The 23,765-nt window shown below is 54.4% G+C and overlaps 2 protein-coding genes across 4 annotated transcripts; one reads left to right on the forward strand and one right to left on the reverse strand.

The window, feature by feature from the left end:
• Nucleotides 1-2,191: 2,191 nt before the first annotated feature.
• On the reverse strand, nt 2,192-18,917 carry AGAP2 (ArfGAP with GTPase domain, ankyrin repeat and PH domain 2). 3 transcript variants are annotated; one of them, XM_019742235.3, is made up of 19 exons: nt 13,696-15,575; nt 11,941-11,999; nt 11,220-11,307; nt 10,934-11,019; nt 10,640-10,787; nt 9,515-9,649; nt 9,067-9,176; nt 8,474-8,632; nt 8,225-8,311; nt 8,036-8,140; nt 7,443-7,605; nt 7,135-7,254; nt 6,253-6,381; nt 5,271-5,330; nt 4,891-5,039; nt 4,696-4,786; nt 4,356-4,578; nt 3,985-4,240; nt 2,192-3,816 (listed from the first exon to the last, which is right to left on the reverse strand). In XM_019742235.3, exons 1-19 carry the CDS (start codon nt 14,858-14,860, stop codon nt 3,574-3,576), a joined length of 3,576 nt encoding a protein of 1,191 aa, XP_019597794.2. In that variant the 5' UTR covers nt 14,861-15,575; the 3' UTR covers nt 2,192-3,573. The 3 variants fall into 3 exon arrangements, with proteins under 3 accessions (XP_019597794.2, XP_019597796.2, XP_019597795.2); XM_019742237.2 differs by lacking the exons at nt 5,271-5,330; nt 13,696-15,575 and adding an exon at nt 18,559-18,917; XM_019742236.3 differs by lacking the exon at nt 5,271-5,330 and having other exon boundaries at nt 13,696-15,576.
• Nucleotides 18,918-20,956: 2,039 nt separating this feature from the next.
• Nucleotides 20,957-23,683, forward strand: TSPAN31 (tetraspanin 31). The gene is made up of 6 exons (XM_019742384.3): nt 20,957-21,184; nt 21,705-21,872; nt 22,121-22,201; nt 22,552-22,683; nt 22,976-23,089; nt 23,187-23,683. Exons 1-6 carry the CDS (start codon nt 21,122-21,124, stop codon nt 23,259-23,261), a joined length of 633 nt encoding a protein of 210 aa, XP_019597943.1. The 5' UTR covers nt 20,957-21,121; the 3' UTR covers nt 23,262-23,683.
• Nucleotides 23,684-23,765: the final 82 nt, after the last annotated feature.

The raw sequence follows: 23,765 nt of genomic DNA on the forward strand, positions 1-23,765 counted from the left end.
CTCTATTTACGATTCAGCGGGGCCTTGAAATGGTATTTAATTTTCAAGTGCTGTTTTCCTCATGGGTAAATTGTGGGTATAAGTATACTGGCCTTGTAGGGTGGTTGTGAGGATTGAATGAGATATAGTGTGTCATGCTCTTAGCCGAGTAAGTGCAGAGGAGTTCTGAAGAGACTAGGTGATACTTGGAGTCAAGGGTCGTAGAAGGAATCCCAAAAGCTGATCAGGAGTTACAGTAGAATCTTTTAGAATGGGGGGTGAGGGGTAGAAGAGGCTGGAGCGGGAGGGTTATCTTTGATTTGATGGGAATGGAATCTTAACATCATCAGAAAATAGAGTTCTGGAATCCTCACTAGATTTAGTCATTTTGTACTTTCAATAATAAATTCCTTTTTACTTTCCTTTGGCTTTTTGGTGGCAGTCCCATGGAGGAGGTTGGTCGGCCCCAGCCATGCTAAGGCAAACAAAAGGAGGGGAGCAGGGTATGTGGCAGATGGCAACCAGGTGGGGTGGGGAGGAGAGGGGGGATGGCAGCAGGAATCCAGGGTGAGGAATCCAAGGTGAGCTAGGAAGGTGGCATGAGTAGCAGCTCTCCTTCAGCCCCTCAGGGAATCCCCTTCTAGAGTCCTATCCTGCCACCACCTGGAGGGCTTGTTTTGTCACCCATCCACTACCACCCTTTACATCTCCCACAAGGCCAAAGATGATGCCCATGAAAAAAGAACCCCATGGATTACTCAGTGTTGGGATCTGCTGTGGGGGTTGCTGACACCCTGACTACCTTCCACTGGCTGGAAATGGAAGGAACTTCCCCCTGGCCTGTGGTTCCCTGTGGTAACTCCGTTCTCCCCAGGGTCCGTCTCCTCCCCATACTCTCTTCCTCTTGAGCTTCTGAGGAAAAGAGACAAAGTAGGGGGAATCCAGGGTCTCTTAACTGCAAGGGGAAATGGCCAGGTCTCCCAGTTGAGTCTTCTTTGCTACTTGGCCCTCTTCCTCTCGCTGTGCCTTCCTGGACCACATACCTTCATCTGCACCTGTCGCTGTACCTGTACCCCTGGGTCAGGCTGCTGTGCTGGGTGGTCCCTCTGCCTAGGACCCTGCAGAACCAGGGCCTCCATATGAATGGGAACTGGGCCTGTTGCTGCAACCACACCTTGTTAGCTTGGTGGCACGACGACGGCAACTGAACATCATGGGGCTGAGAGAGGCTGAGGGCCAGCACCACCTCTACTGGAAGATGCTGGACCATTGGTTCATCAGGGTGGGTGACAACACGTGGGATGGCTGTGCTCAGCCTGTTCTGGCTGCTGGCCCAACACCACCCCACCCAGCCCTCTCTGAGGGCAAACACTTTTGGGACAAATGGCAAGACTGGCTACATGCTGAAGCAGGAGGTGCTGCAGCTGTTGGCAGTGGCACTGGCCACGGGCCTCTGTGGCCTCAGTGGCCCTGTAGATGACATGGAGGGGGTCGAATGTCTGCATTGGCTGGCCATGGAGTTTGTGGACACCAGGGACCTCTGTGCTGGGAGCTCTTTCACCTCTTCCCTCCTGGCCAGAAGAAGGACCCCTACTGTAATAAGCTCTACTTCTATAAGGTTGGTGCAAAAGTCATTGTGGTTTGCAAAAACAGCAATACTTTTGCACTAACCTAATAGTACCAGGGGCTCAAGGTGAGCAGGCTAGCCTCGGGCAGTCCTCCACAGGCCTTACCAGGTGCCCTCTGCACACATATTGTTCAGATTACAAAACAACAGACACCAACCTGCCCAAGGCAACCTCGCTAAGTAGTGGAGGGCCCGGTTTCAAAATAAGATCTGACTCCAAAATTCCTGCTCGCAACCAAAACTACCCCATCTCACCTCTCCAAGCAGCCCCTTCCCAGTCCTCTCCTCTAAGTTCCATACCCCAACTCCTTCCCAGAACTGGGGTCATCTTGGGAGTCAGTGACTTCTCTGCTCCCTGGATCCCCACTGTTATTCTGACCTGTCTGTCTCCTATTACATGAACCCAGAACTGTTTTACATGAGGTATCTGACCTGCTGCTACCTCCGTGCCCTCGGATACCACCCTGCCACACCAGCCCCAACAGAAGGCACCCTCTGCTGGCCCTCTCCCACCTCCAGTTCCCCACCTTGACCAAGGCCATTCCCTGACCCTCCTCTTCAAGAACAGACCAGTAGCTCACCCCCTAGACAAAATCATTTCCTCTTTAATTGCTGTTGAAGACTCACACCACCTGCCTCAGAGGAGATGGGGGCATTCCCCCCTGCCCCGGCCCCTCTCCCCTCCCCAATTACCTGGTCCTTAGCAAAATATTTTAGCCCGGAAAAAACAAACAAAACAAAAACAAAAACAAAAAAAACCCAAAAAACAGAAACCACTGACACAGATGGCCCAAGGCCTGGGTTGATTAAGGAAGGCAGGGCTGGGCCAGGTACGTCCACCCCACCACCCTCTTTCTGGGGATGGGGCAGGGGTCCTGGAAACCCTCCCAGCCACCTCACTTCTTACCCTGGCTGGGAGGGAGCATGGGGTTAGGGATGGGCCTGGAGCTGCTCCAGTGGGAGGAAGGGGCTGGATAGGAAGAATAGTGGGGGAGGGGTCCCATTGTAGGGGTGCCCCCTACCCCAGATCACACGGGTGCTGCACAGTCACAGGTACGCAGTCACGGTCACAGACACAACCCAAGAGCACCCCCACCCCACCCCACCCTTTTCCCACCCTTGGCTTCCCCTACCCTGAAACACCCTCCCCAAGCCCCTGCCCACCCCTACCCCTTTGCCTTTGTTGGGGAACAAAGCAATAAATTACAAGGCCCCTCCCCAATCCCCTTAGCCTGTCCTTATGTCATCCCTTTTCCCTCCCAAGATAGCAGTGAGGAGGGACTCAGGCTCTTGGCTCCCCCAGCCCTTTAGCTTCCATCCATGGGTGGGTGTTGGGGGGACATCCTTATTTCCACTCCTCATGGTCCCTTTCACGGAAAGGGTTGGGGACCCCCTACCCCCATGGGCAGCAGGGGTCCTGCCCCTCGCTGCCCTTCCCCATTCACTGGGCAGTGAGATTAGCATGGAAGGGGTGGGGGCCCAGTATCGGCCCCAAGTCCTGGGGCTAGCTCTCTCACGTACTAACCCCTCCCTCTGGCTTGGCGTCGCCCCAGGAGCCAGCCTGGGTATGTGTTCCCGCCGTGGGATTGTCGAGCACAGGCAGGACTGGGCCTTTCCCCCACCCTTAGGGGACGCGAGCAGGCATAGACAAACGCCCAAGAGCAGGTACCACGGTGCGGGCGCCGGCGTCCCCTTCCGCAAACACCGAGCAGGTAGACCCAGAGCAATCCCAGTGTGGAAACAGTGGAGAGGGTGCGTGTTTAGCAGGGGTCTCCATGCCTCGTTGGGGAGAGGGAGGTGAGTTGGTGTCTTCTGGGAGGCGTGGGGGCTGTGCCCTCGTGGGGGGAAGTGCTCCCGTGGGGCAGGGTGCGGATTCGAGAGGTGAGTGGGTGCTTCTGTCCAGAGGTCCACCCATTGCGGACGTGCCCGGCCCATGGGGGAGTGGGGGTGTCTCCCCCACTGGGCAACTATACCAGCGCGACGGGTGCATCGGCCCGGCCCATGCTGGCGGCGCTGCTCCGGCGGCGGGGGCTGGGCGTGGCGGTAATGCTGGGAGTGGTGGCCACGCTGGGGGTGGTGGCTGCGCTGCCGCCCTCCCCGGGGCAGCCGTGCTGGAGAAGGATGTCGGCGCACAGCTGGTTTCCGGCCTGGCGAGCGTAGAACAGTGCGGTGCGGCCCTGCGCGTCGCGGGCAGCCACATCGGCGCCGTACTGGAAAGAGGAAACAGCCTCGTTACCGTGCGCCCCCGTGCACGACACCCACACGCCGCTCCCCAAGATTTCCAGGCCCACTTCCTTTGGAGATACCAGGCTTCCCCCGCCTGGCTGTTTTCGAGATGGAGACCTCAAAGACTCTTTACCCAACCCCCACTTACGTACCCACAGCAGCAGCTGCGTGATGACAACGTGGGCGAGCTCAGCCGCCAGGTGAAGTGGAGAGCGAAGCTGCGAGTCCTCTACGCTGGTATCAAGCGGCCCGTGTCGTGCATGTGCCAGAAGCAGGAGAACGGCGGCCACGTCCTGGGCTTGCACCGCGGCCCACAGCTGGCGGCCCAGCGGCTCCTCGGGAGTGCCCAAAGGTGCCAAGAACAACAGCTGCTCGTACTTGGCGCGAATCCATGACTCACGCTCCTCCCTGCAAGACCAGGCATCAATGGCAAGGGCTCTCGGGATCACCAGCCAGACCCTCTACCCCTGGGATCCTCTCCGGATACACACACATACACACCAATCTGTTTCCTCACACGTACCGCGAGGAGTCCTGCGTAGGTTTGGCGCGGCCCCGCGTGTCGCTCTCCCACACGCAGTTGGCCATATCGTTGCCAATAGCCATCAGCACCAGGGTCAGCTCCCGCGGCCAGTCGTCCAAGTCCAGCGAACGGACGCGGGACAGATGTGTGCCCAGGTTCCGGTGAATGCCGGAACACTCGATGCAGATGAGTGCGCCCAGGTTCAAGCTGGCCCACGTCGGGTCTGGGGACGAAGTGCAGAGGTCGGCTCCCTGCCCATCAGCATGGGTATCCCCGCATCCGCCAACTCCAACGAGTCAACGCTCCCTCCCAGGCCCCTCCACTGCCCCCTTGCGCTCACTGGGGGCCCCGCAGTCCACGCAGATAGAGTTCCCCTTGGCATTCCGGATGGCCTGGATGGCCACGGCTTCACTTTGGCTGTCTGTGCGCAGCTGCAGAAAGGGTTGGGGTTATTATTGAGTGTCCCTCTGAGCCAATCTCCGACTCCTCAGACACTCACCTCTGCTCTCCCCTCAAACCCCCCTACCCGCATTACCTTGACCTTGCTGCTCTCACAGCATTGTAGACTGGCTAAGATCTGACTCTCGATCGCCTGGACCCAGGCATCCCGCTCCTCAAAACTGGCTGCCTCAAAGTGCCACGTCTGACCAGTGCTGGACACGATCAGGAACTCGAAGTTTTCCTCTGGGTTGGGGGTGGGATGGGGTCATTAAGGGGAGAGTTCAAACAGGGGCCGCCTTCCCCAAACCCTTCCTCCCTGATGTCCATCCCAAGCCCCTGGGAGTGGGGCAAAGGGGCTGGGGAAGCAGAGGGTGGAGGAGAGCAGGAAGCTTGAGCACATGCAGGGGAAGGCAGGGGCACCCCCCACCCCTCTGCACCCCAGCTGAGCGCCCCTCCCAGCTCCCCACTTGTTACCTGCTTTATAAATATTTCTTAAACTACCAAAGGATTTTAGTTTCCACATTTTGCGCTTGGCTGGTTTCCCGAAGCGAAGGAGATAGAGATAGAATAGAGAGCAGAACAGAGAAAGAGACCAAGAAAGAAGAAAAAGAGGCAGATGGAGAGATGGAGAAAGAGTGACAGAGAGTGCCAGAGACAAAGCAGGACAGACAGATGGGGAGAGAAAGCAGAACTAAAGTCAGTGGCCCCGGAGCAGAGTAGAGCAGAAGCCAAGAGCCATGAGAGTAGGCAGATCTGGAACCTGGGTCTGAGCACCCGGCAGAGAGCAGGGGCATGGGGACCAGTTATCATGACCAATGAGGAGCTGGGTCTCTGGGAGGGGAAGGGATGGTCAGGATCTGAGTAAACACAGGGGAAGGGGACTGAAGGTGGGTCACAACCCTGGGATGAAAGAGCTTGGGGTTCAGGAGGAATCTTGAGGGTCTGAGGGCTTCACTGGGTACAGAGATGGGGATCACTGTGGTCAAGGACTGTCAAGGGAGTTTCATGATAATGGGAAGTTACTGGGAACAGGGGCTGGGTGGTCACCGAGTCCAGGAGCTGAGGAGTCAATAGGGGACAATGAGGTCAGAGGCTAAGTTCCTGGGGGTCATGGGAGCTTCTGGGTGCAGGGGCTGGAGTGGTATGTAGAGCTGAGGGCAGGAACAGAAGCTAGAGGGTCATTAGAAGAGGAAGCAGGAGCTACAGACTTATGGGGGTCACTGAGCATGGAGGCTGGGGGACTGCTGGGGTAAAAGGCATTGGATGGGCAATGGGAGGAAGGACAAGGCTGAAGGGTGTCTATCCATTTTTTATCCCCCACTAAATTATGTGCAAAGTGGTAATGATAGTCAAGCACTCAGCTCAGGCACTTTTCCTCCTGCAGGAACTAGGCCAGGGATCTGGAGTTGGGGGTGAGGATCCAGGGTGGGAATGCAGCTGCCCACCAGGGCCTTACCTTCAGCCTGCCCAGCCGAGCCTTCAGTCTTGGATGGTGTTGTCAATTTTTTCCTCCTCTGCTTCTTCACCATGGGAGAAGGAGGGGGTTCCCGACTCAGGGGGCTCAGGTCTCCAGATGGGGTACAGTCTTAGGGAGGGGGATACAGCTGCCTCAGTTGCCCCTCCACAGATTTCCTGATTTCTCCATAGCCTGTCTCCTCCCCTGAACTAGCTTTGGCATTTTAGGGTGCCCCTCCTCGGCTGTCCCTCTCCAGGAGGCCCCTCTTGATCATTCTTGAGGATGTGGGCAGATGAGTGGTTTAGAGTCACACCTGCACTCAGTTCCTGGCTCTGCCACTTACTGGCCTTGAGACTTTGAGCAAGTCACTTAATCTTCCGAGCCTCAGTTTCTTCATCCCTAAAATGGGGACAATAATCTTGACCTGACAAGGTTGTTGTGAGGATCACTTGTTACAATGTTTCTTGTTATTTTAAATAAACAAGCAAACAAACACTTCCAAACATTCTAAACACTGATTGATGGCTGACTATGTGCTGGACAACGTTCTCAGTTTGTTTAAGCCTCAAAGCAACCCTCTGAGGTAGAAACTATTATCTCCATGTTATACATGAGGAAATCGAGGCATGGAGAGGTCAAGTAACTTGCCCAAGTGGTAAGCCAGAATTCAAGTTCAGGCAGTTCAGCTCCGGAACCCACTTGTATTAACTATTATGATAAACATGGTATGACTGAACTTGGTGCCTGGCACTCCGCTTCTCTGGGCTCAGTGTGTCCACTCGTGCATTGATTCCAGCCTCCAAGCTTCCACCCAATTTCATTTCCCATCCCCAACCTATTTGGGTCTGGAAAACAGTGGATAGAGGATGGGTTCTCACTGACCAGTGCTGAGGGCTCGGGCCAAATTCCGGTCTGGTTTCAGCAGGTGCTTGGATGTCTGGTCTGGTGGTGGCTGCAGGGAACTGGGGCTGGGGCTCGGGCTTGGGGTGGGAATAGTGGCTTCTGTTGGAAGGGGAAGAAGATAAAACCTCAGTGAGCCACTCAGTCTCTGGGCCCCATGCCTTCTGTGGTCCCTGTTTATCACCCACCTTCCCAATTATCTAGTCCCAGCCCCTACTTCCTTACTGCCCCTCCTTTTCCCCTAGCCCTGGCCACTCTCCTGACCCTTTGTCATGAGCCCCACTACTCACCATGCCCTTCACCCATCTGGACCGTGCTCATGTCCTTGACCAGCCCGTTGATGCTGGCTGAGGGGCCAAAAGCAGAGATGGCCCGTGGGGGCCGCTTGCCGGGAACTTTAACCGTTGTGCGTAGCAAATCCATTTCCTTGCCATGGGTACTGTGGATGTAATCCTAGAGGGGGATGGGGGTTGAAAGTGTAGGGAAGGTTGGGGTCTTTGGTGGCGCTGGGAAGCAACCAATAGTATGGGCTAGAGAGGAACTGGGAAGAGGGCTCTGGGAGCTGAGTGGGTTGGGTGAGCTTCTAGAGGATGAGCCAAACAGACTTGGCCCAGCATTGTCTCCTCCAGAAAGCATTTCCTGAATGGCCAGCCAGATGGAGGTCCTTTCTCCAGGCTCTCCCACTAGACTGCAAGTTCCTGGGGAGATATAGTCACCTTCCCATCCCCAGTATGGGCACATAGGAGGTGCCTAACCTTTAACATGCTTGCCAAACTTAGGAGAACAGAACAGAAGCATCCCAGAAATTATGTTAATGTTTGTCAGAGGAACAAACTCGTAGAGCTGGAAGGGCACCTAAGTCCGGCCAGTCTCTGCTACTCACATTAATGCTGGGGTGGTAAAGTAGGAAGCCATTACTAGACAAGGTAACATATTTCTTCTTCCATTCTTTGTTCAAGGAGTTGCCACTTCGCTTTAGTAGGAAGCTCTGTAGTATGGAAAGAAACGTTTGGGAGAAAAGCCAGTGAAGACCAGCTACCTGCAGCCTGCCCCCAGCCCTTGGACCACCCACCTGTTTGATGGGGATAGCTCGCCCACTCCCTGTTGTCTCTCCTCGACTGTCCAAGCTCCGCTTCTCTGAGTCACTGCCCCGACGATTCTGCAATGGTCAGTGGCATCAGTTAGAGGATGGATGGAGGGATACACTAATGGAAGGACAGGGAAGACAGATGAATAAGGGCCCAACAGAGGGGTCTAGGAACCAGAGAAGATAGGCGGGTAACAGGAGACAGGAGGATAGGAAGGTCAGCATATCCAATACCGCAAAAAGGCTGGTCCTGCGCTTGGCTGCCCGGTGCAGAGACCCTGGGGTACTCAATCCAGCCACTGCAGCTGCTTCAGCTCGGAGCTCCCGGTGACCAACATTGGGTGAGGATGGAAGGGAAGAAGAGTAGTCGCTAGTGTGGCCCCCATTACTCGCCTGGAGGCAGATGGGAAAAGTCAGAACGGTTGAGATGCTGCCACCGCACCAAGCTACATTTACATCTAGTGATGAGGAATCCGAGAAATTCCTTGATTTCATCACCATTTATTTGTACTATCATTAATAATAAAACTCCTGACTAGCATTGTCATGGTGCTTTAGATTTTACCAAGGTTGGCTTCACAAGTTGTATGCCATATAATTTTCCTGACAACCTAGGGAGGTTTAGGTGACTTGCTCAAGGACGTTGCAAATGGTGTTTGAAACCTTGTTGCTTTCCAGTCCAATGCACTTTTTACAAATGGTGTCACTACGATTTCTATCTGCCTCTCCCCCACAACCTCCTTGGGTACTCCGTACCTGTCCTTGGATCTCTAGCCACACCTTTGATTCTTACCAATCTCTCTTTGGACCTTGAAACCCCAACTCACCTGCCCAGCTACAGGAGTGGAAGCAGCTGAGTGGCTTGGGGAGCTGGGCAGGGACTTGCAGGCAGCCAGAAGCTGTTGCTGTTTGCGCAAGGTCACCACCTTCTGGGCCACTGAGAGATGGGGGATGGGAAGGAGATGTGAGCCGGGCAGACACCCAAGAGCAGCCGTCACTACCCAGCTTTGAGAAATCCCCAATAGATAACATAGGCCCCAACTTCCTTGTCACTGTGTCCTTCATGCCACCTGTAGCCTTGCCACTCTTCCAACCCACAAAGACCTCGAGGCTATTAAGTAAAACTTTTCTGACCTCCCTGATCCATCCTTCCTCCCACACAGACTAATGTCCTATCTATCACTCACAGAGAGAAGCTTGGATACAGAGACCCCTAAGACTATCCTAGGCCTCTAGCTCCCTGTTTCTCACATATCTTGGGATCATCACACTTACCCTCCTGGAAGACCCGGTCCACATTGAGCCCATAGGTTGCACAAGTCTCGTAGTAGCTGCAGCGTTTCATGTCAGTGCACAGAGCTCTGGCACGAGTGTCATCCACAACTCGAGGGGATGAAGGACTGATCCTGTCTGAGGGGACAGGAAAGGAGCAGGATTGGGCCTCCTTCCCCACTTTTCCTGCCTTCCTTTCCCTTGAGCTCCAGTCCCTGGGCCTACTAGGGACAGGGTCTGAGAGAATGTCTCTCCTGGACCCAGTGGAATGGAGTATAAAAGCCTTTTTTTGAGTGTTGGGCCCAGCTGTAGGCTGCGTGAGCTCTGTGTGTCTGTGTCTTCCAAGAATACTTCAGAGTTGAGTGGAGCTTCCTGACAAGGTCTGAAATGGGTGAGATTCATGAGTAACAATCACCCTGTCCTGCAAATCCAACAGACCCTGAACTGAGTGGAAGGACACCTGGCATGTGAACTAGGAAAAGGCTGAATGCCATGGTATCATGTGGACTGCTCATTCTGAAGCAGGAAACCAGGAGGCAAGCGACAGGTGGAAACAGGCACTTGCTGGACAGGCATCCAGACAGAGAGTCCTGCCAGCTCGACACAGGTAGGTAGTGGAAAAAGCTTTTCCTGGCCAGCACGGAGAGTCTGAGCACCTCGGAATCACTTCTTTGAGAACTAAAAGGTTTTCTGCTCTCTGTGTTTTCTCCGTCATTTCATTTGTGTTTTCTCTTTGTTTTTAGGTAAGTTCCTTTGAGAGGTGTCAGCCTGACCCAGCTGTAGCAAGGGAGAGATGGAAGAGGCTTTCTATCTGCACTAGGGCCTGAGATTTTGTGTGTCCCATGGTGGTGACATTGGAAAATAGCAGTGTGAGAACACAAGGTAGGTGACATCTCAGAGGAATGGAGACTGCTACTATAGCTGTCCCTTCCTCCCTGGAGAGCGCCCTTTACTCTGCTCAGGTCTTGGGAAGTTTGTTTTGGTTTAATGACTCACTTATCTAGAGACCAGGCTCCTTCCAGAAGGTAACTAGAATCCAAGTGGCCATTTCCACACCTTATCAAGTTTTTTCATGTGTTGGGCAATACCCCAGTGGCCATCAGTAGTGCCTTCCCAGCCCCTCCTTACCTTGTGTCCCCACCAGTGCCAGTGCCAGACCTCCTCGTCCCTCCCCCCGAAGGGAGCTCAGCTGCCCGTGGAGACGGCTCACGGCCTGGAAACTGTTCTCATCTTCCAGGCTGAAGACCAAAATCACAGCATCTGCCCAGCCTGAGAACTTGCGGGGGATGAGGGAGCAAATGGAGGGTCAAACAAGTCTACTTCTCTGAATGCTATTCCCAGGGAGACCTGGGGAAGCAGAACCCTCTCCTTCAGCCAGTGCTGACCCCAGCCAGCCTGCCTACCCTCTTCCTCAGTCCTCACCTTGGCATCAGGTGCCCCAGCTTCCTCTCGGATTAACACCAGATGAGTCTGTCCATCCACCAACATCTCTTTCTTGTGCTGCTCACCTGTCCAAAAGGGTTGGAGATGGTAGTAGGTCAGCGGTCGCAGGTCACCAGACCTCTCCAAGCTCCCTCTCCTTTAGCTGTCATGGCCTCATCCTTCCCTGTGGTCTCCATCCCTGCGTCATCACTGATCACACTGCCTAGTCATTGATCCTGGATCCCTAACCACAATCCCTAGTCTGCTATGGTGCCTGAGAACTTACTCTCTGTCTTCTCCAGCAACTGGTACGAACCGGTCAGGAATCGATGGATGAGCGATGACTTCCCACTCCTGGCGTCACCCAGCACACCCTGAGGACAAGGTTGTGGGGCAGAGATTGTGGGAATTAAGAAGAGGCAGGACACCTGGGTCTGGACATTCCAGAGAACTTAAAGAGACTGGCAGTGTTAACTCATCCAAAGAGGATCCGACATGTCCTGGATGACAGTTGGTCAGGAAAGAACATTAGGGAGGACCAGGCGAGGAGTGTGGCAAGAAATGATCCAAGGCTCCAAGTGGACCACAAACTGAAGAAGCTTCAGCAACTCAGTACCGTATGTGTGTGTGTGTGTGTGTGTGTGTTGTTTAGAATACATTCTAGATGTGTGTATGGTGGGGGAGGGGCATGTCACAACCCTCGGCACTGGTTGGGAAGTGTTACCCAATTGTAAGCTAGAACATTGAGGGCTAAGGGAGAGATGCCAGAATTGAAGAGAAGCCTGCGAGAGGACCGTGGACAAACAGGGAAAAGGAGACTAGAGAAGAAAAAGTTGTGAGGATATATGAAGCTCCAGGAAGGTGCTATGAAGGTAGAATCTCTGGATAACTGGAAAACTATTCCCTACTCTCACAGAGAGAGGAAAAGGAAGAGGCGAAGGGGAGAGAGGAGAGTGCAGTGGACAGGAGATCAACCTTTGTACAGACAAGGGGACTGGGTTACCTACCAGGCGTAGTTCAGGAATGGAGCGGCTCAACGTCCATTCCTGGCTATTGGCCACAGCCTCTGTAACGGGAAAGGAGCCATCAGATGGGATGCCCCAGACCAAGGAGGACTCCCAAGCCTCAGCTACCCCTCCTCCTTTTGCAGCTTTCCTTAACCCCCAGGGCCCTTCCTGGGCCGGAGAGCTGTGCAGAAAGGCCAGGTTTGAGAGTGGTCCCCAGTCCTCCCATCCTAGCCAGCTCTCCCCACAGCTGTTGCTGCCGCTCAGTGGTTGCTTAGCAACGGCGCCAGCAAGACGAAAATACTTCAGATGGCATCTCCCTTAAAACACATCCCCAAACGTAGGTCCCTGCTCCAGACTGGGGGACCAGGGATCCGACAGTGGTGGGTTCTTCCCTGTGGAAGGAGAATAGAAGAAGGTCTCCTCTGCCTGATTCCCAGGGCAGACCCTGGGAGGAGGGACTGGGACATTTAAGGGAGTGGGTCTTCCTCAATTTCCATTTCACAGGAGAGAAACTGAGGTGAGGGATATCCCTTCCCTTTTTCAAGGTCAATGGCATGATGGCCCTGACCCCTCCCCACAGCCCAAGGAATGGTGCGCGGATTTTCCATGCCTCCCTCTCCCATAACCTTCCCCACAAGCACCCTCCAAAAGAACCGTGGGGAAGGGCTCCGTTCCCTGGCGGAGAAAAGCCACAGGCCCAGCGGAGAGGGGGATGGATAGATGCTCCTTCCGCCCGCCGGGTCCAGCCCCCGCGCCTGACACTGGCCGGACGTTCCCGGGGCGCCACAGCTGCGGCGGGAACTCTGAGATCCGGAGCCATCTGCTCCCACCCGCTCCACAGCCAAACCCCGGAGCCGCCCCCGCTTCTCCCGGACCTGCCTCCTCTCCGGGAATGTGAGCCGAACCATGAGTCCCTCGCCTCACTTCCAGAAAAAAAGATAAGAAATATAGACACCCCTCCGAAAGAAAACAAAAAAAACACTACCTTCCCGGTATCCCCTCCCAAGTCTCCAGGGGGTAAGAATTGCCTTTGCAGCAGTTCCGCCCCCTTTAGTCACCCCCGGTCAGCCCCCTGGGAGTTTCAGTACGGTTCTGGGGCCCTGGTGGGCAGTGGGGGAAGTGAGGCTCCCTTCAGCCCCCTCTCACTTCGCATTCAAGTATTCAGCACGACCCACCCGACAAGCACGCAGGTACTGCCCAACCCGCCGTTACTGCACGGAAAGAAAGAGTCCCTCCTTGCTGCCTCACTAGCCTGCTCTCAGCCCAGGGGAAGACCTGTCCCTGGCGAGGAGCTGCCTGCAAGGTCACTCTCATGCCACCTGCCCTGAGCGCTCAGGAGAAACTTAGGCTTCCTCATGCCCCTCACCGTCAAGGTTCCTCTGCACAAGGCAAAGCACTGTTTCCATGCTCCCAGCGTCCAGCTGAGGCTGGAAGTGGGGTCTGGGGCTTCTCGGGGAGCAATTTCCTACAGTCACTCTGACCAAGGGCATTATTTTCCCAGAAAGCTCTGAGGTTTTCTGAGTCCTGCCGAAATCAAGTCAGCTCTCATGTCGTCGCACAATGTAAGCTACTCAGCGCCCTCCCTCAGGACCTCTTATTCTTTACCCCAGTCCTCGGCAGAGAAGTGAGCCTGGTTCGTCCACCCACCCAAGAGAGAAGCATCCCTAGTTGAGTTCGGCACATGGGTCCCCACCCAAAGCTGAGCATTCCAGGTGCCCTCACCCTCCCTGTTTCTCAGGCCCTGGTCCTACTCACTAGGGGAGGCGCGGAGCTCTGCGCCCAGCAGCTCTTTGGACCCGCTGCCAGAAGACAGGCCCGGGAGTCCAGGAGGGTGCCCGGAGCCAGGAGGCCCCCCTGTGCTCTTGGTGAAGATGCCGCTGATAAACTTGAGCATCTTGCGATCTCGAGTGGATGCTCGGCCCCCCTCCCGGCCCCGTTTCAGCCCCGGAGCTGAAGGCTCCAGAGTGATTGGAGGTGCAGGCCCAGTCGGCTGCGCGGAGGCGGCGGTACCAGCAGCGGCTGGAGCCAGGGTTGCTGGGACAGTTAGCGGAGCAGCAGAGCTGGAAGACGGTCCCGGGTGCAAGTCACTGTTGTCCAAGGTCTTACTCTTGCCTTTCCGAGGGGAAAGCTTCCCTCGTGCTCCGGGCCCAGCCACGACCCCACCAGAGGTCATGGCTGCGGCTCCCCCTGCCCCAGCGGCAGGGCCGGCGGCGGCAGTGGCAGAAGCTCCAGTCCCGGCGCTGCTCTTTGATCCCTTGACTCTGGGCTTGCCCTCGCTTTCGGGCCATGACAAGCGGCTACCCGCACCTTTGCCCCCGCCGGCTTTGGCGCCACTCGTGGTCACTGTCTTGCAGGGTTTGGGAGCCGGTGGAGGAGGTGCCACCTTAAGCCTCCGGCTGCCGGTGCCGGGGTGCGGAGAGGACGAGCCGGGGACGCCGCCGCCCGCCCGGCCTTCGGGTTCTGGGCCCCCCCAGCTCGGGCTGCTGAGCAGGGGGCGCCGGGAAGAGGTGGGGGCGCCCCCCGGCTTGGGGTCGGGGCTCAGCCCCCCGGAGAGCGGGGGCCCTGGAGGGGCGGCCCAGAGGGAGAGGCGGCGGCCGGGAGCGGGGGAAATGGGGCGGGCCGGACTGGCCGGAGCCGGGGACAGGGCGGGGGGCTCGGCGCCCCCGGTGCCTGTGCTGCTCGTGCTGATCCACAGCGCATCCTGCCGGTGGAAGAGACGCTCGTGCCGCTTCTTGCCCGGCTCCTCCGCGCCTCGGGGGCTGCCAGGATCCCCGGTCTCCGCACCTCTGGTCCCGGGGGCGCCTGCTGCGGCCGCAGACGGGGAAGGCGGCGGCGGAGGCACCGACTCGAGCTTGACCAGGGTCAGTGAGATGAGGTAGGTCGTTGTCCGGCGCTGAAGCGCGCCCGCGCCCCGGCTCATGGGGCCCCGAGACCCCCGAGCTGGGGAGGGGAGGGGACTCCCCCGGACTGTTTCAGGGGGGCCCGGCCATGGGGCCGCCCTGCTTGCTGCCCCCAGCCCCCGGACCCCGCTGAGCCCCTGGCCCGGCTCCTCTGTCGCCGCCGCCTCCGCCGCCTCCGCTTGCGCCCCCCTCCCATCACACGGGGCGCCCCCTCCCCATGCTCCCCGCCCTGCGCCCCCACCCCGTTGGAGCCCCGGGACCTTGGTGCTGCTCCAGGGAGGCGCGCCGGACCGTGCACCCCAGCCTGGGTGGGGGCGCTGAGATGGACGGGGGAGGGCGGGGAAGACAGTAGTGGGGGCAAATAGGGGAGAGGGAGGAAAGGGGGGCAGAAAAGGGGGACCTGAGGCTAGGGGAAAAGAGGAACGGGTGCGGGGGAGTCAGGGGCGGGGTATCGGGACTCCAGGGACAGGGGCTGCGGATGGGGGTCGGAGAACGGGTGTTTAGGATGGTGGGAAGCTAATGGTGCGGGGGATTCGCAGGGGCGCGGGGAGGATGCTGGCGATGGAGATCCAGGCGCCGGCGGGGGAGGAAGGAGGGAAGCCGGAGGGGGTGGGAACCCACGGGTCTGGGGTCTGGGAGGGGAGGGGCGTGAGATCCGGGTGAAGGGTCTGGGGGGCTCGTCGGGGCTCGGCTCAGTCCGGATGCGCGCTGTGTCCGGGCGCTCCCCTCACATTGAGGAGGAGGCGGCCCCCGCCCCCCCTACCCTATCTCCCCCCCACCGTCTCTCCACCAGAGAGGCTGTATGCGAAGGCGGTGCAAAATCCAGGACTGGATTTCCCTCCCAAACCCTGGGCTGGATTTCCTGGAACTTGGACTCATCTACTACAACTATCTAGCCCCCTCCCCTAGCACAACACAGGGACAGCGACTGTTGGGTGTAGCATGTAGGGATAAGGGTAAAAATCAGTCTATGGATGGACAGTCTACGGCGAAAACAGAGCAAATTCGGGGTCACTGCCAATTCCGGGGAAGCTGAAGTGGGAAAGTGGAGAACCCTGAAATCCCTTTCCCAGGACCCCTTGTCTCCGCTAGGTACTTACACATGTTCCTTTCTCCCATGACCCAGCTCCCTTGCCCACTCCACCCACCCCCCAATACGCAATACATCGATGGGGCCACAGGTTGAACTTAACTGTCCCAAAGTGAACTTGGAAAGTGTTCCCAGGGGATGGGGACAAACATGGAACTTAGCAGGATAGGAAGGAGGGGTGGTGCCATCAGGCGGGGAGACATCTGGGGGCTCGGAAGAGCCTGGACCGAAAAGTGAATCAAAGGCTCCAGCTCGAGGTGGAAGGAGAAGGAATATGTCTACAGATTGACACCCCCCCATGCCAAAATGCATCCGGTCTCCATAGCAACCGTAGCTCCAAGAGTGCCTCAGAAACAGCGGGGATAAACAGAGAGGAAGGATCAGGGTGTATAGTGGTGGTGGTGGGTCCGCCATGGGATTTGGGATTCACGGAGGCACCATCCTCACACCTGGTTACCCACATGTGGGGTATTTAGGCCCTGAATATAAGGAGTCCCTCAGTTGAGGCAGCTGGAGCCGGCTTCTTTTTGGTTACCACTCAGTCTCCTGAGGTTTTCGGAGTAGGGCTCTTTTAGAAGGTTAAAGAGGAGATAAAGAGAATGGGAAACGTCTGCTCTTCACCCCCCCACACCCCTCTAGGGACCCTGGAGTTCAAGTCTCACTGTCCTCCAGCCTGGGGAGAAGGATGAAGGGGTTAGGCCGATGGGGAACAGAGGCTGAAGTGGGATGGGAGTCGGAGGAGGCCTCCCTGGAGCCTTGTAGACCCCTTCTCTGGACTCAGGGAGTCTCAGCGTTCCCCTAATTTGGCGTCCCATCCTCCTGACGCAGCCGAGACTATAATAGTCCGTCGTGGGCGGCTCTTGGAGGCAGGAGCCGGCGAAGCGCTCAGCCTGGTAGGGGGGTGAGAGTGGGAGACTGTACCAGGGTGCTGGGTGCCCTTTGTTCTCCCCAAGACCTGTACCCAGTCCCTCCGCGGGCCTGTACCGAGGTCAGCAACCTTTCCACCCCGAGGCCCGCCCCCCGCCGCCCCCCTCTCCCCCGCAGCGCCAGGATGACACCATCCCCAAGACAAGAGACCCTTCAATGTCTTTTTCTGAGAGAGTGGAGATTTGTTGGTTCTGGCTTAATTTTCCTTCCTTCCATTGGTGGCCTCAGTTTTCCTTTATATTCAATGGGAACAGAATCCTGACTCTCAGGGAAATAGTGGAGCAAATATCACTTATGAGGAGTGGAGTCTTCTCAGAGATATTCTCACTTCCTACTTTTCCAGGGCTAAGCAAAGATCCTCTACCAAGATCTAAACATCCATCCTCCCTCCACCTTTTTTTTTTTTCTTCTTCTTCTTCTTCTTCTTCTTCTTCTACAGGGGTGGGGCTTGGAGTTCCTCCCTAGGAGGTCCCATGGGGCCACTCCCCCTAGGTCTGCCTTTCCAACCACTAAAGCTGTGGGGAAGGTGTCAGCTGTAGTTCTTGGCAAAGGGTCCAGGACAGGACATAACAGGGGCACTAGTTTCAGAAGGGCATTGGAAGGGGATCAGACTGCTCCCTTAGGAGCCTGAACCAAACTGTTCCTTCCCCCAAGTTATTGTCTGGTGCCCTTACCATCATAGAGATCTGGCAGGAGGTATCCTTTAAGGAAAGAATGGTTTCTTGACTGTCCCCACCCACCACCCCCAGGTAGGCAGCTAAGAATGGAGAGGGTGGAAGAGACCAGGATGTGATGGAGGATGTGCTTCTCCCAGACGCCTTTCATGAGCAAAGTAGCCTGCTTTTGTTAGCTCTTTGTCGCTTCAGTTGATTGAGATGAGAACAGGCCAGAGACCACCTCCAGCTCCATCAGTTCCTTAGTGGTGGGGTCTCATGGATGGATGAGCTGTTCCTGCCAGGGCCCCACCACAGAATTGAGGGCTGGGGTGGGCAAGAGGATGTGGCGGATGGTGTTGCCATGGCAGCACTTCCTCCCTATGTTGTCATCACTTGCTCTAATGGCAGTAAGGAGGTAGAGCGGAAGGTGTGTGGGGGAAGACAGGAACAGGAGCATGGGGAGGAGAGCAGACCTAGAAGAGTCCTGGGGACTTCTCTGCACTTCGGCTGTGCAGAGCATGCTGTGAGTGTTAGTGTGTGCCTGGAAGCATGAGAGTCTCTGTGTGGTGTATTTCAGTGTGTGTGTGTGTGTGTGTGTGTGTGTGTGTGTGTGTGTGTGTTTCTCTCTACAGCTGGAGAACAAGAGGTCACTGATCCTTCATGGGTCCTGGGAATGAACACATTATCCAGTCCCAGAACCTCCTGCCCCAGACTGCTTCCTGCCCTGGACTCCCCAGGCAGGGTCCAAGTCTACCATGGGTCTGTCACGGCCCATGCTCACCCACTTCTCCATTGCCAAGAAGATCAGCTCAGCAGTGACCTGTATTTTGATCCCCTGGGAGAAGGATCAGAGTTGGAGAAAGAGTCCACGACACCTCCCATGTCTTTTTCCATCCTTTCCAAATGTATTCTTCCCCTGAGTCTCAGCTCCATTTTGGGGACAAGGAAGTGGCTGATTGGGAAATAATGCATGACCTGGCAAACCCTTCTATACCCCTGCTGGTCGCTGATACACCCAAGTTGGGAGAGAGCCCTTCTCTCTTACCTTGTAGGCTGTTCAGTGAGTCTCGGATGCTGTCCCGAAGTTCCGGGTCGCCCACCCTATCTGCCAGTGTCCTGAGGCGGCTTAGAGCCTTCTTGGCCACGTCATGTCGTTTGACTTCTGCTCTCACTGCAGCTACAGCCAACTGCCTCTGGGCATGCATGTTGCCCAGACCGGTCTTGCCAGGCTAACAGCAACCTCTGGCCCCGAAGCCCATGGCCCCGCAGCCCCCAAACCCCAGAAGGCCCCTTCTGCTGTGCCCCAGAACTCCGTGCCCCTGCCCGCCCTTCCGTCTGTCGGCCTCACTTCCTGACTGGTGAGTTTCAAACCCACAGCCTGGGACAGCGCTACCTCCTGCACCTCCCACCCCCTCTAGTGTTGGCCCGTCAGCTCTGCCAGCAATCCTCTGCTATGATTCCCCAGCCAGGTGGATGGAGAGACCTTAACAAGCATCCTAGGGCCTCCTGTGGGAGGTGGTTAATTAAATGGGTGTTGGTGCTGGGAGAATGTGGCAAACCAGGTCCCAGGTGTAATCCCAAACTCTCAGTAACCTACAGATTTGTGTTCAGTCTCAACCTCTCACAGGAATCCATACACACTTGGCCTATCACTCTTACAGCCCTGGATTCCAGTTTACAGTTGTACTTATCACCCACTCTACATATCCAAAGAGCTTGCATACTTACATCTTGTAATGTCCCTACTGTAACCACCTCCTAGGGAGAACAGTAACCTATAACCAGAGAATATCACCAGGCCCCATGTCCAATTACATTCATAAAAATGAACTTGCCCGTAACACAATACTTTACAATGTACCTTCATATATATCATCTTCATGACAGGCCTGAGTGGTAGGACTATTATCCTTTGTCTGCAGCAAAAGAAACTAAAGCTCAGAGAGGCCAGTAAGACATGAAACAAAGATATGGATCTAGATCTTCTGATTATAATTCTGATACCCTTTTCACTACACCATGAAAACTAGATGATTGCCAACCAGTCCCCCTTATCCCTAATGCCATTGTCTTCCCTTGGTTTAGGGCCTGAAAGAGAAGAGGGTGGATGAGGAATTGAAGGACAGAATGAAGATGCAGGGGGGATGGGGAGGGAAATGGTGGATAGTTTGATCTGATCACTTTGTTTCAGGTCTCAAACCTTTCTAGCCCTCTCAAGTGTCTCTTCTCCTGCAAATCTTCTTGATATTAATTTATGAAGGATAGGGCATTATAACAATGTGAATATTTCTGTAGTTGGAGATAAGGGAATTGAGGTTGAGATTACCCACTGAAACCTGTAAAATAGCTGAACAATAATAACTAACACTGAGAGATTACTATGTGTCTGGTATTGTCCCAAGCATTCTATGTATATTAACTCATTCAAACCGCACAACAATCCAAAAGGTGGGTAGGTATATTGTCATTTATCCCCATTTTACAGATGAGGAAAAAGGCAAAGAGCTTAATTAACTGACCAAAGGTTACAGAGCTAGTGAGTGGCAAAGATGGAACTCATGCCTTCTGACTAGCAGTAATACTTTACTGCTTATGCAGTCATAGAATCCACATACACACAAACTTAAATCATTCTGTGGGGTTGAAAGGAGGTTTTTCATTTGTGTTCCTACTAAGGCTGCTTCTTTTTCTCCCATTCCCATAAAAAGGGCAGTATGTCAAAGCACATATTCAATAATAAACGTATGTTGATCAACCACAATGCCCACCCTCATATATATTCATATTCAAGCTTGGGGTCAGACATGTACACTGAAGACACCGGGCACATCCATGTCTGTATCTGGCTTTGTCACATCCAGAAATGAGCCGGCACAGGCTGCTGTTTTTTCACATTTAATTTCTAGCATGTTCACATACGTTAAGCGGGGATATGGAACAGGATACGTGTACTAATAGACACGTTGCAAACGTGTGAGGATCTGCTTGGTGTTGCTGTACCCAAACCGGGGCCTCTGTGACCAGGCTAAATAGCTCAATATTTTGCTCCTCTGGGTGTTCTCGAGTGTGACGCAACAACAACAAACAATGGCATCATCATGAGGTCACTGCAGGACAAGGGGAAAGGGGAGAGGAAAGGCCTTCCCTCGATGGGAGGAGCCCTCTGGCCTTGCCGCGAAGCTGCGCCTTCATTCTTATCAACCTGATTTGCTCCAGAACCTCCTCTCTTGGATTAGCCCTCTTCCAGCTGTGACCACGGAAAGCTCCGCTTTCAATCCGGGGTTTTGAAGTTTAGGTTCTGGTCCCTATGAGAATTTCTGTTAAGCCCTGCCCCCAGTTTTAAGTTTCATCCTATAAAGAACCTAAAGGAGGGGCCGGGAGGCGGGTCAGTGACGCAATGCAGATTGATTTTCACTCAGGCCATCGACGTCCTGGATTAGCCCTGAGTTTCGCCAATCCAAGGGACAGGGGTGGGACTGTACAGGCGCAGAGGATTGGGTTTGGCTGGCTAGATTTAAAGAGACAGAAGTTGTTGGGGTCCAAGAAGACGGTTCCCAAAACCCTCTCCCCAAGTCCTTGGGACCACTTGGGTCACCAAAGCTGGGGAGATGGTTTGCGGTGGCTTTGCTTGCTCCAAGAATGCTCTGTGTGCGCTCAACGTGGTCTACATGGTGAGGTTTTGGGTGTGGGGGAAGCTTCAGGGCGGAAAGGCGAGTGGGGAGAATCTCTAGGGGACTTCCGGTGGGGAGAGGGGTGTACTGGGGGTTCCGGGAAGATTCCCAGGAACTTCCGGCGAAGAGGGAATTCCTGGGGCCTTCCGTGGGAAGAGGGGAGACTTCCGGTGATCAGAGGGTTGGTTTGGGGGTGGGGGGAATGAACTGGGGACTGTGGGCACAAAGGCTTAGCCCTCCTTCCTGTAAACTTCAGGAGAAGTGACGAAGCTAAACGTTCGTTTTTATATTAATAGATTACTCTTCCTGCCGTGCCCTCACCCCCATCCCAGGCATTCTGACCTAGGACGGGAAGAGTGCCCAGGGATGCTTAAAACAAGTATGTTTTGTCCCCATAGCACCTCCTCTTCCTCATTCACATACAGCTCAGTCCTCCTTTTTGTCCTGGGCGCCCTGTATGGCCTTTGGCTGTGCTGCACGCTAGAATTCTGAGATGCATCCTGCTTTCCATTTCCTGTAGCTGGTAGGCTTGTTGCTCATTGGAGTGGCTGCTTGGGGTAAGGGCCTGGGTCTGGTGTCCAGCATCCATATCATCGGAGGAGTCATTGCTGTGGGAGTCTTCCTTCTTCTCATCGCAGTGGCCGGACTGCTGGGTGCTGTCAACCACCACCAAGTACTGCTATTCTTTGTATCCTGAACGAAGTAATGGGGGCGCCAGGGCTCTTGGGAGGGCTGAGTGGGCTAGGAAGAAATTAAGGGTAGACTAGGGATCTTGGGGACATGTCTCCTTGCCCTACTCTATGAAACAAGAGCTGATGATTGTTTTAAACTGACACGGTTGCGTAAGTTTTGTGAATAGATGAGATCAGATGGTTGTTACAGGTGGAACATAAAAGAATCTAGGACTTTTTTTTTTTCCATAACTCTTCCTCTCAGTACATGATCATCCTTGGTTTGGTTTTCATCTTCCAGTTTGTAATCTCTTGCTCATGTCTGGCTATTAACCGGAGCAAACAGGTAAGGGGATGCCCTTTCAGGTACTTGTTTATCTCTTTATCTTCTAACTCCATCCTCTCAGCCTGGCCCGAGATCATTCTTAGGCCTACTTCCAGACTCTTGAACCATTTGCTTCCTCTGGGATGTCTGGCTAATTTTCCACGAGTATGATCTAGAACCTGACATGGATATAGATCATTGTGTCTGTAGAATTGTGAGATTATATATATAATTTTATTTATTTTTTTGGTGGATGTTCAGTCTGTTTGCTGGAATAGGAAAAATGAGGCACTTGAACTGAGACCAAGATGTAGGGGGATTCTTAAGATTAGCAGCATCGAACCATTTCCCTCTGCCTATATATCCTCCAGACAGATGTCATCAATGCTTCTTGGTGGGTCCTGAGCAACAAGACACGGGATGAACTGGAAAGAAGTTTTGATTGTTGTGGCTTATTCAACCTCACAACCCTGTATCAACAAGATTATGCTTTCTGCACTGCAGTGAGTTGGTAGGGAAAAGGTGGGGATAGGAAAACTGGGTAAGGACAGTGCCCAAATTGGCAGATTTGAGTTTGAATGGGATTGCCTCTCAGTAGCTGCTTTCTTGTATTATTAGAGCAGTGTGCTGGTGGGATGGGGGATGGATAGAAGCCAGAGAATTAATCCAGTGGGATTTCATAGGATACTGATCAAGAACTAGTAAATAATTTCTGGGACCATTCACCAAAGGTATTGGGATAGGGCAGCTTAGTAACTCTGCATCCTCCATACAAATACGTTGTATGTATCCTAGATCTGCAAGAGCCGGATTCCCCCATGCCAGATGTGTGGAGAAAAGTTTCTTAAGCATTCAGATGAAGCCCTGAAAATCCTGGGAGGTGTTGGACTCTTTTTTAGCTTTACAGAGGTAATTCTCCAGTTCCCTCATATGTACTGTTTTTCTACATCGGTGTTAGCCCAGAGATTCAGAATTGGTGCTTATTTCTTTCCCTTTTCCTCTACAGATCCTTGGTGTCTGGCTAGCAATGAGATTTCGGAATCAGAAGGATCCTCGAGCCAACCCCAGTGCCTTTCTATGAGACTTTGGATCCTTCTGACTTCTCCCTTGCTCTCCCTAAGCCTTTTCTGTCTTAGGGAGAACCCAGGGTCTATAGTCTTTTTTGTTTGAAAAAAAGGAAAGGCCCTTTGCCATACCCTAAAGATGATTGAATAGCCAGGCTTTCTGCCTTGACATGTTTTAGTGGGAGCAAGATTACAAGGAATAACTTCCTTTCTCCCTGAGTGGATATGGGAAGCTCCTGGGAGTATATAAGACGAGATGGGGGCTGGAGTCATTCCTGTCTGTCTCTTCTCCCTTCCACATACTAGACCACCTCAACACATCCTACCCTGGCTCCAAGCATAAATCAGGAACAGAGCCAGGGAGAAAACCATCAGAAACTCTTGTAGTAAGCAGGACACAGTTTGGAGAAGTTATAAAATAAATGCCATTTAAACTCCATATTCAAAGAAGCATAAATGCCTTGTCTTCTCTTGCCAGTTGAGGGGCTCCTCTGACTATGTAGGCCCCACTACCTAAGGAA

This window comes from Rhinolophus sinicus, chromosome 1 (genome assembly GCF_057876585.1).
Source record: "Rhinolophus sinicus isolate RSI-liver-muscle chromosome 1, RSI-T2T, whole genome shotgun sequence".
Lineage (NCBI taxonomy): Eukaryota > Metazoa > Chordata > Mammalia > Chiroptera > Rhinolophidae > Rhinolophus > Rhinolophus sinicus.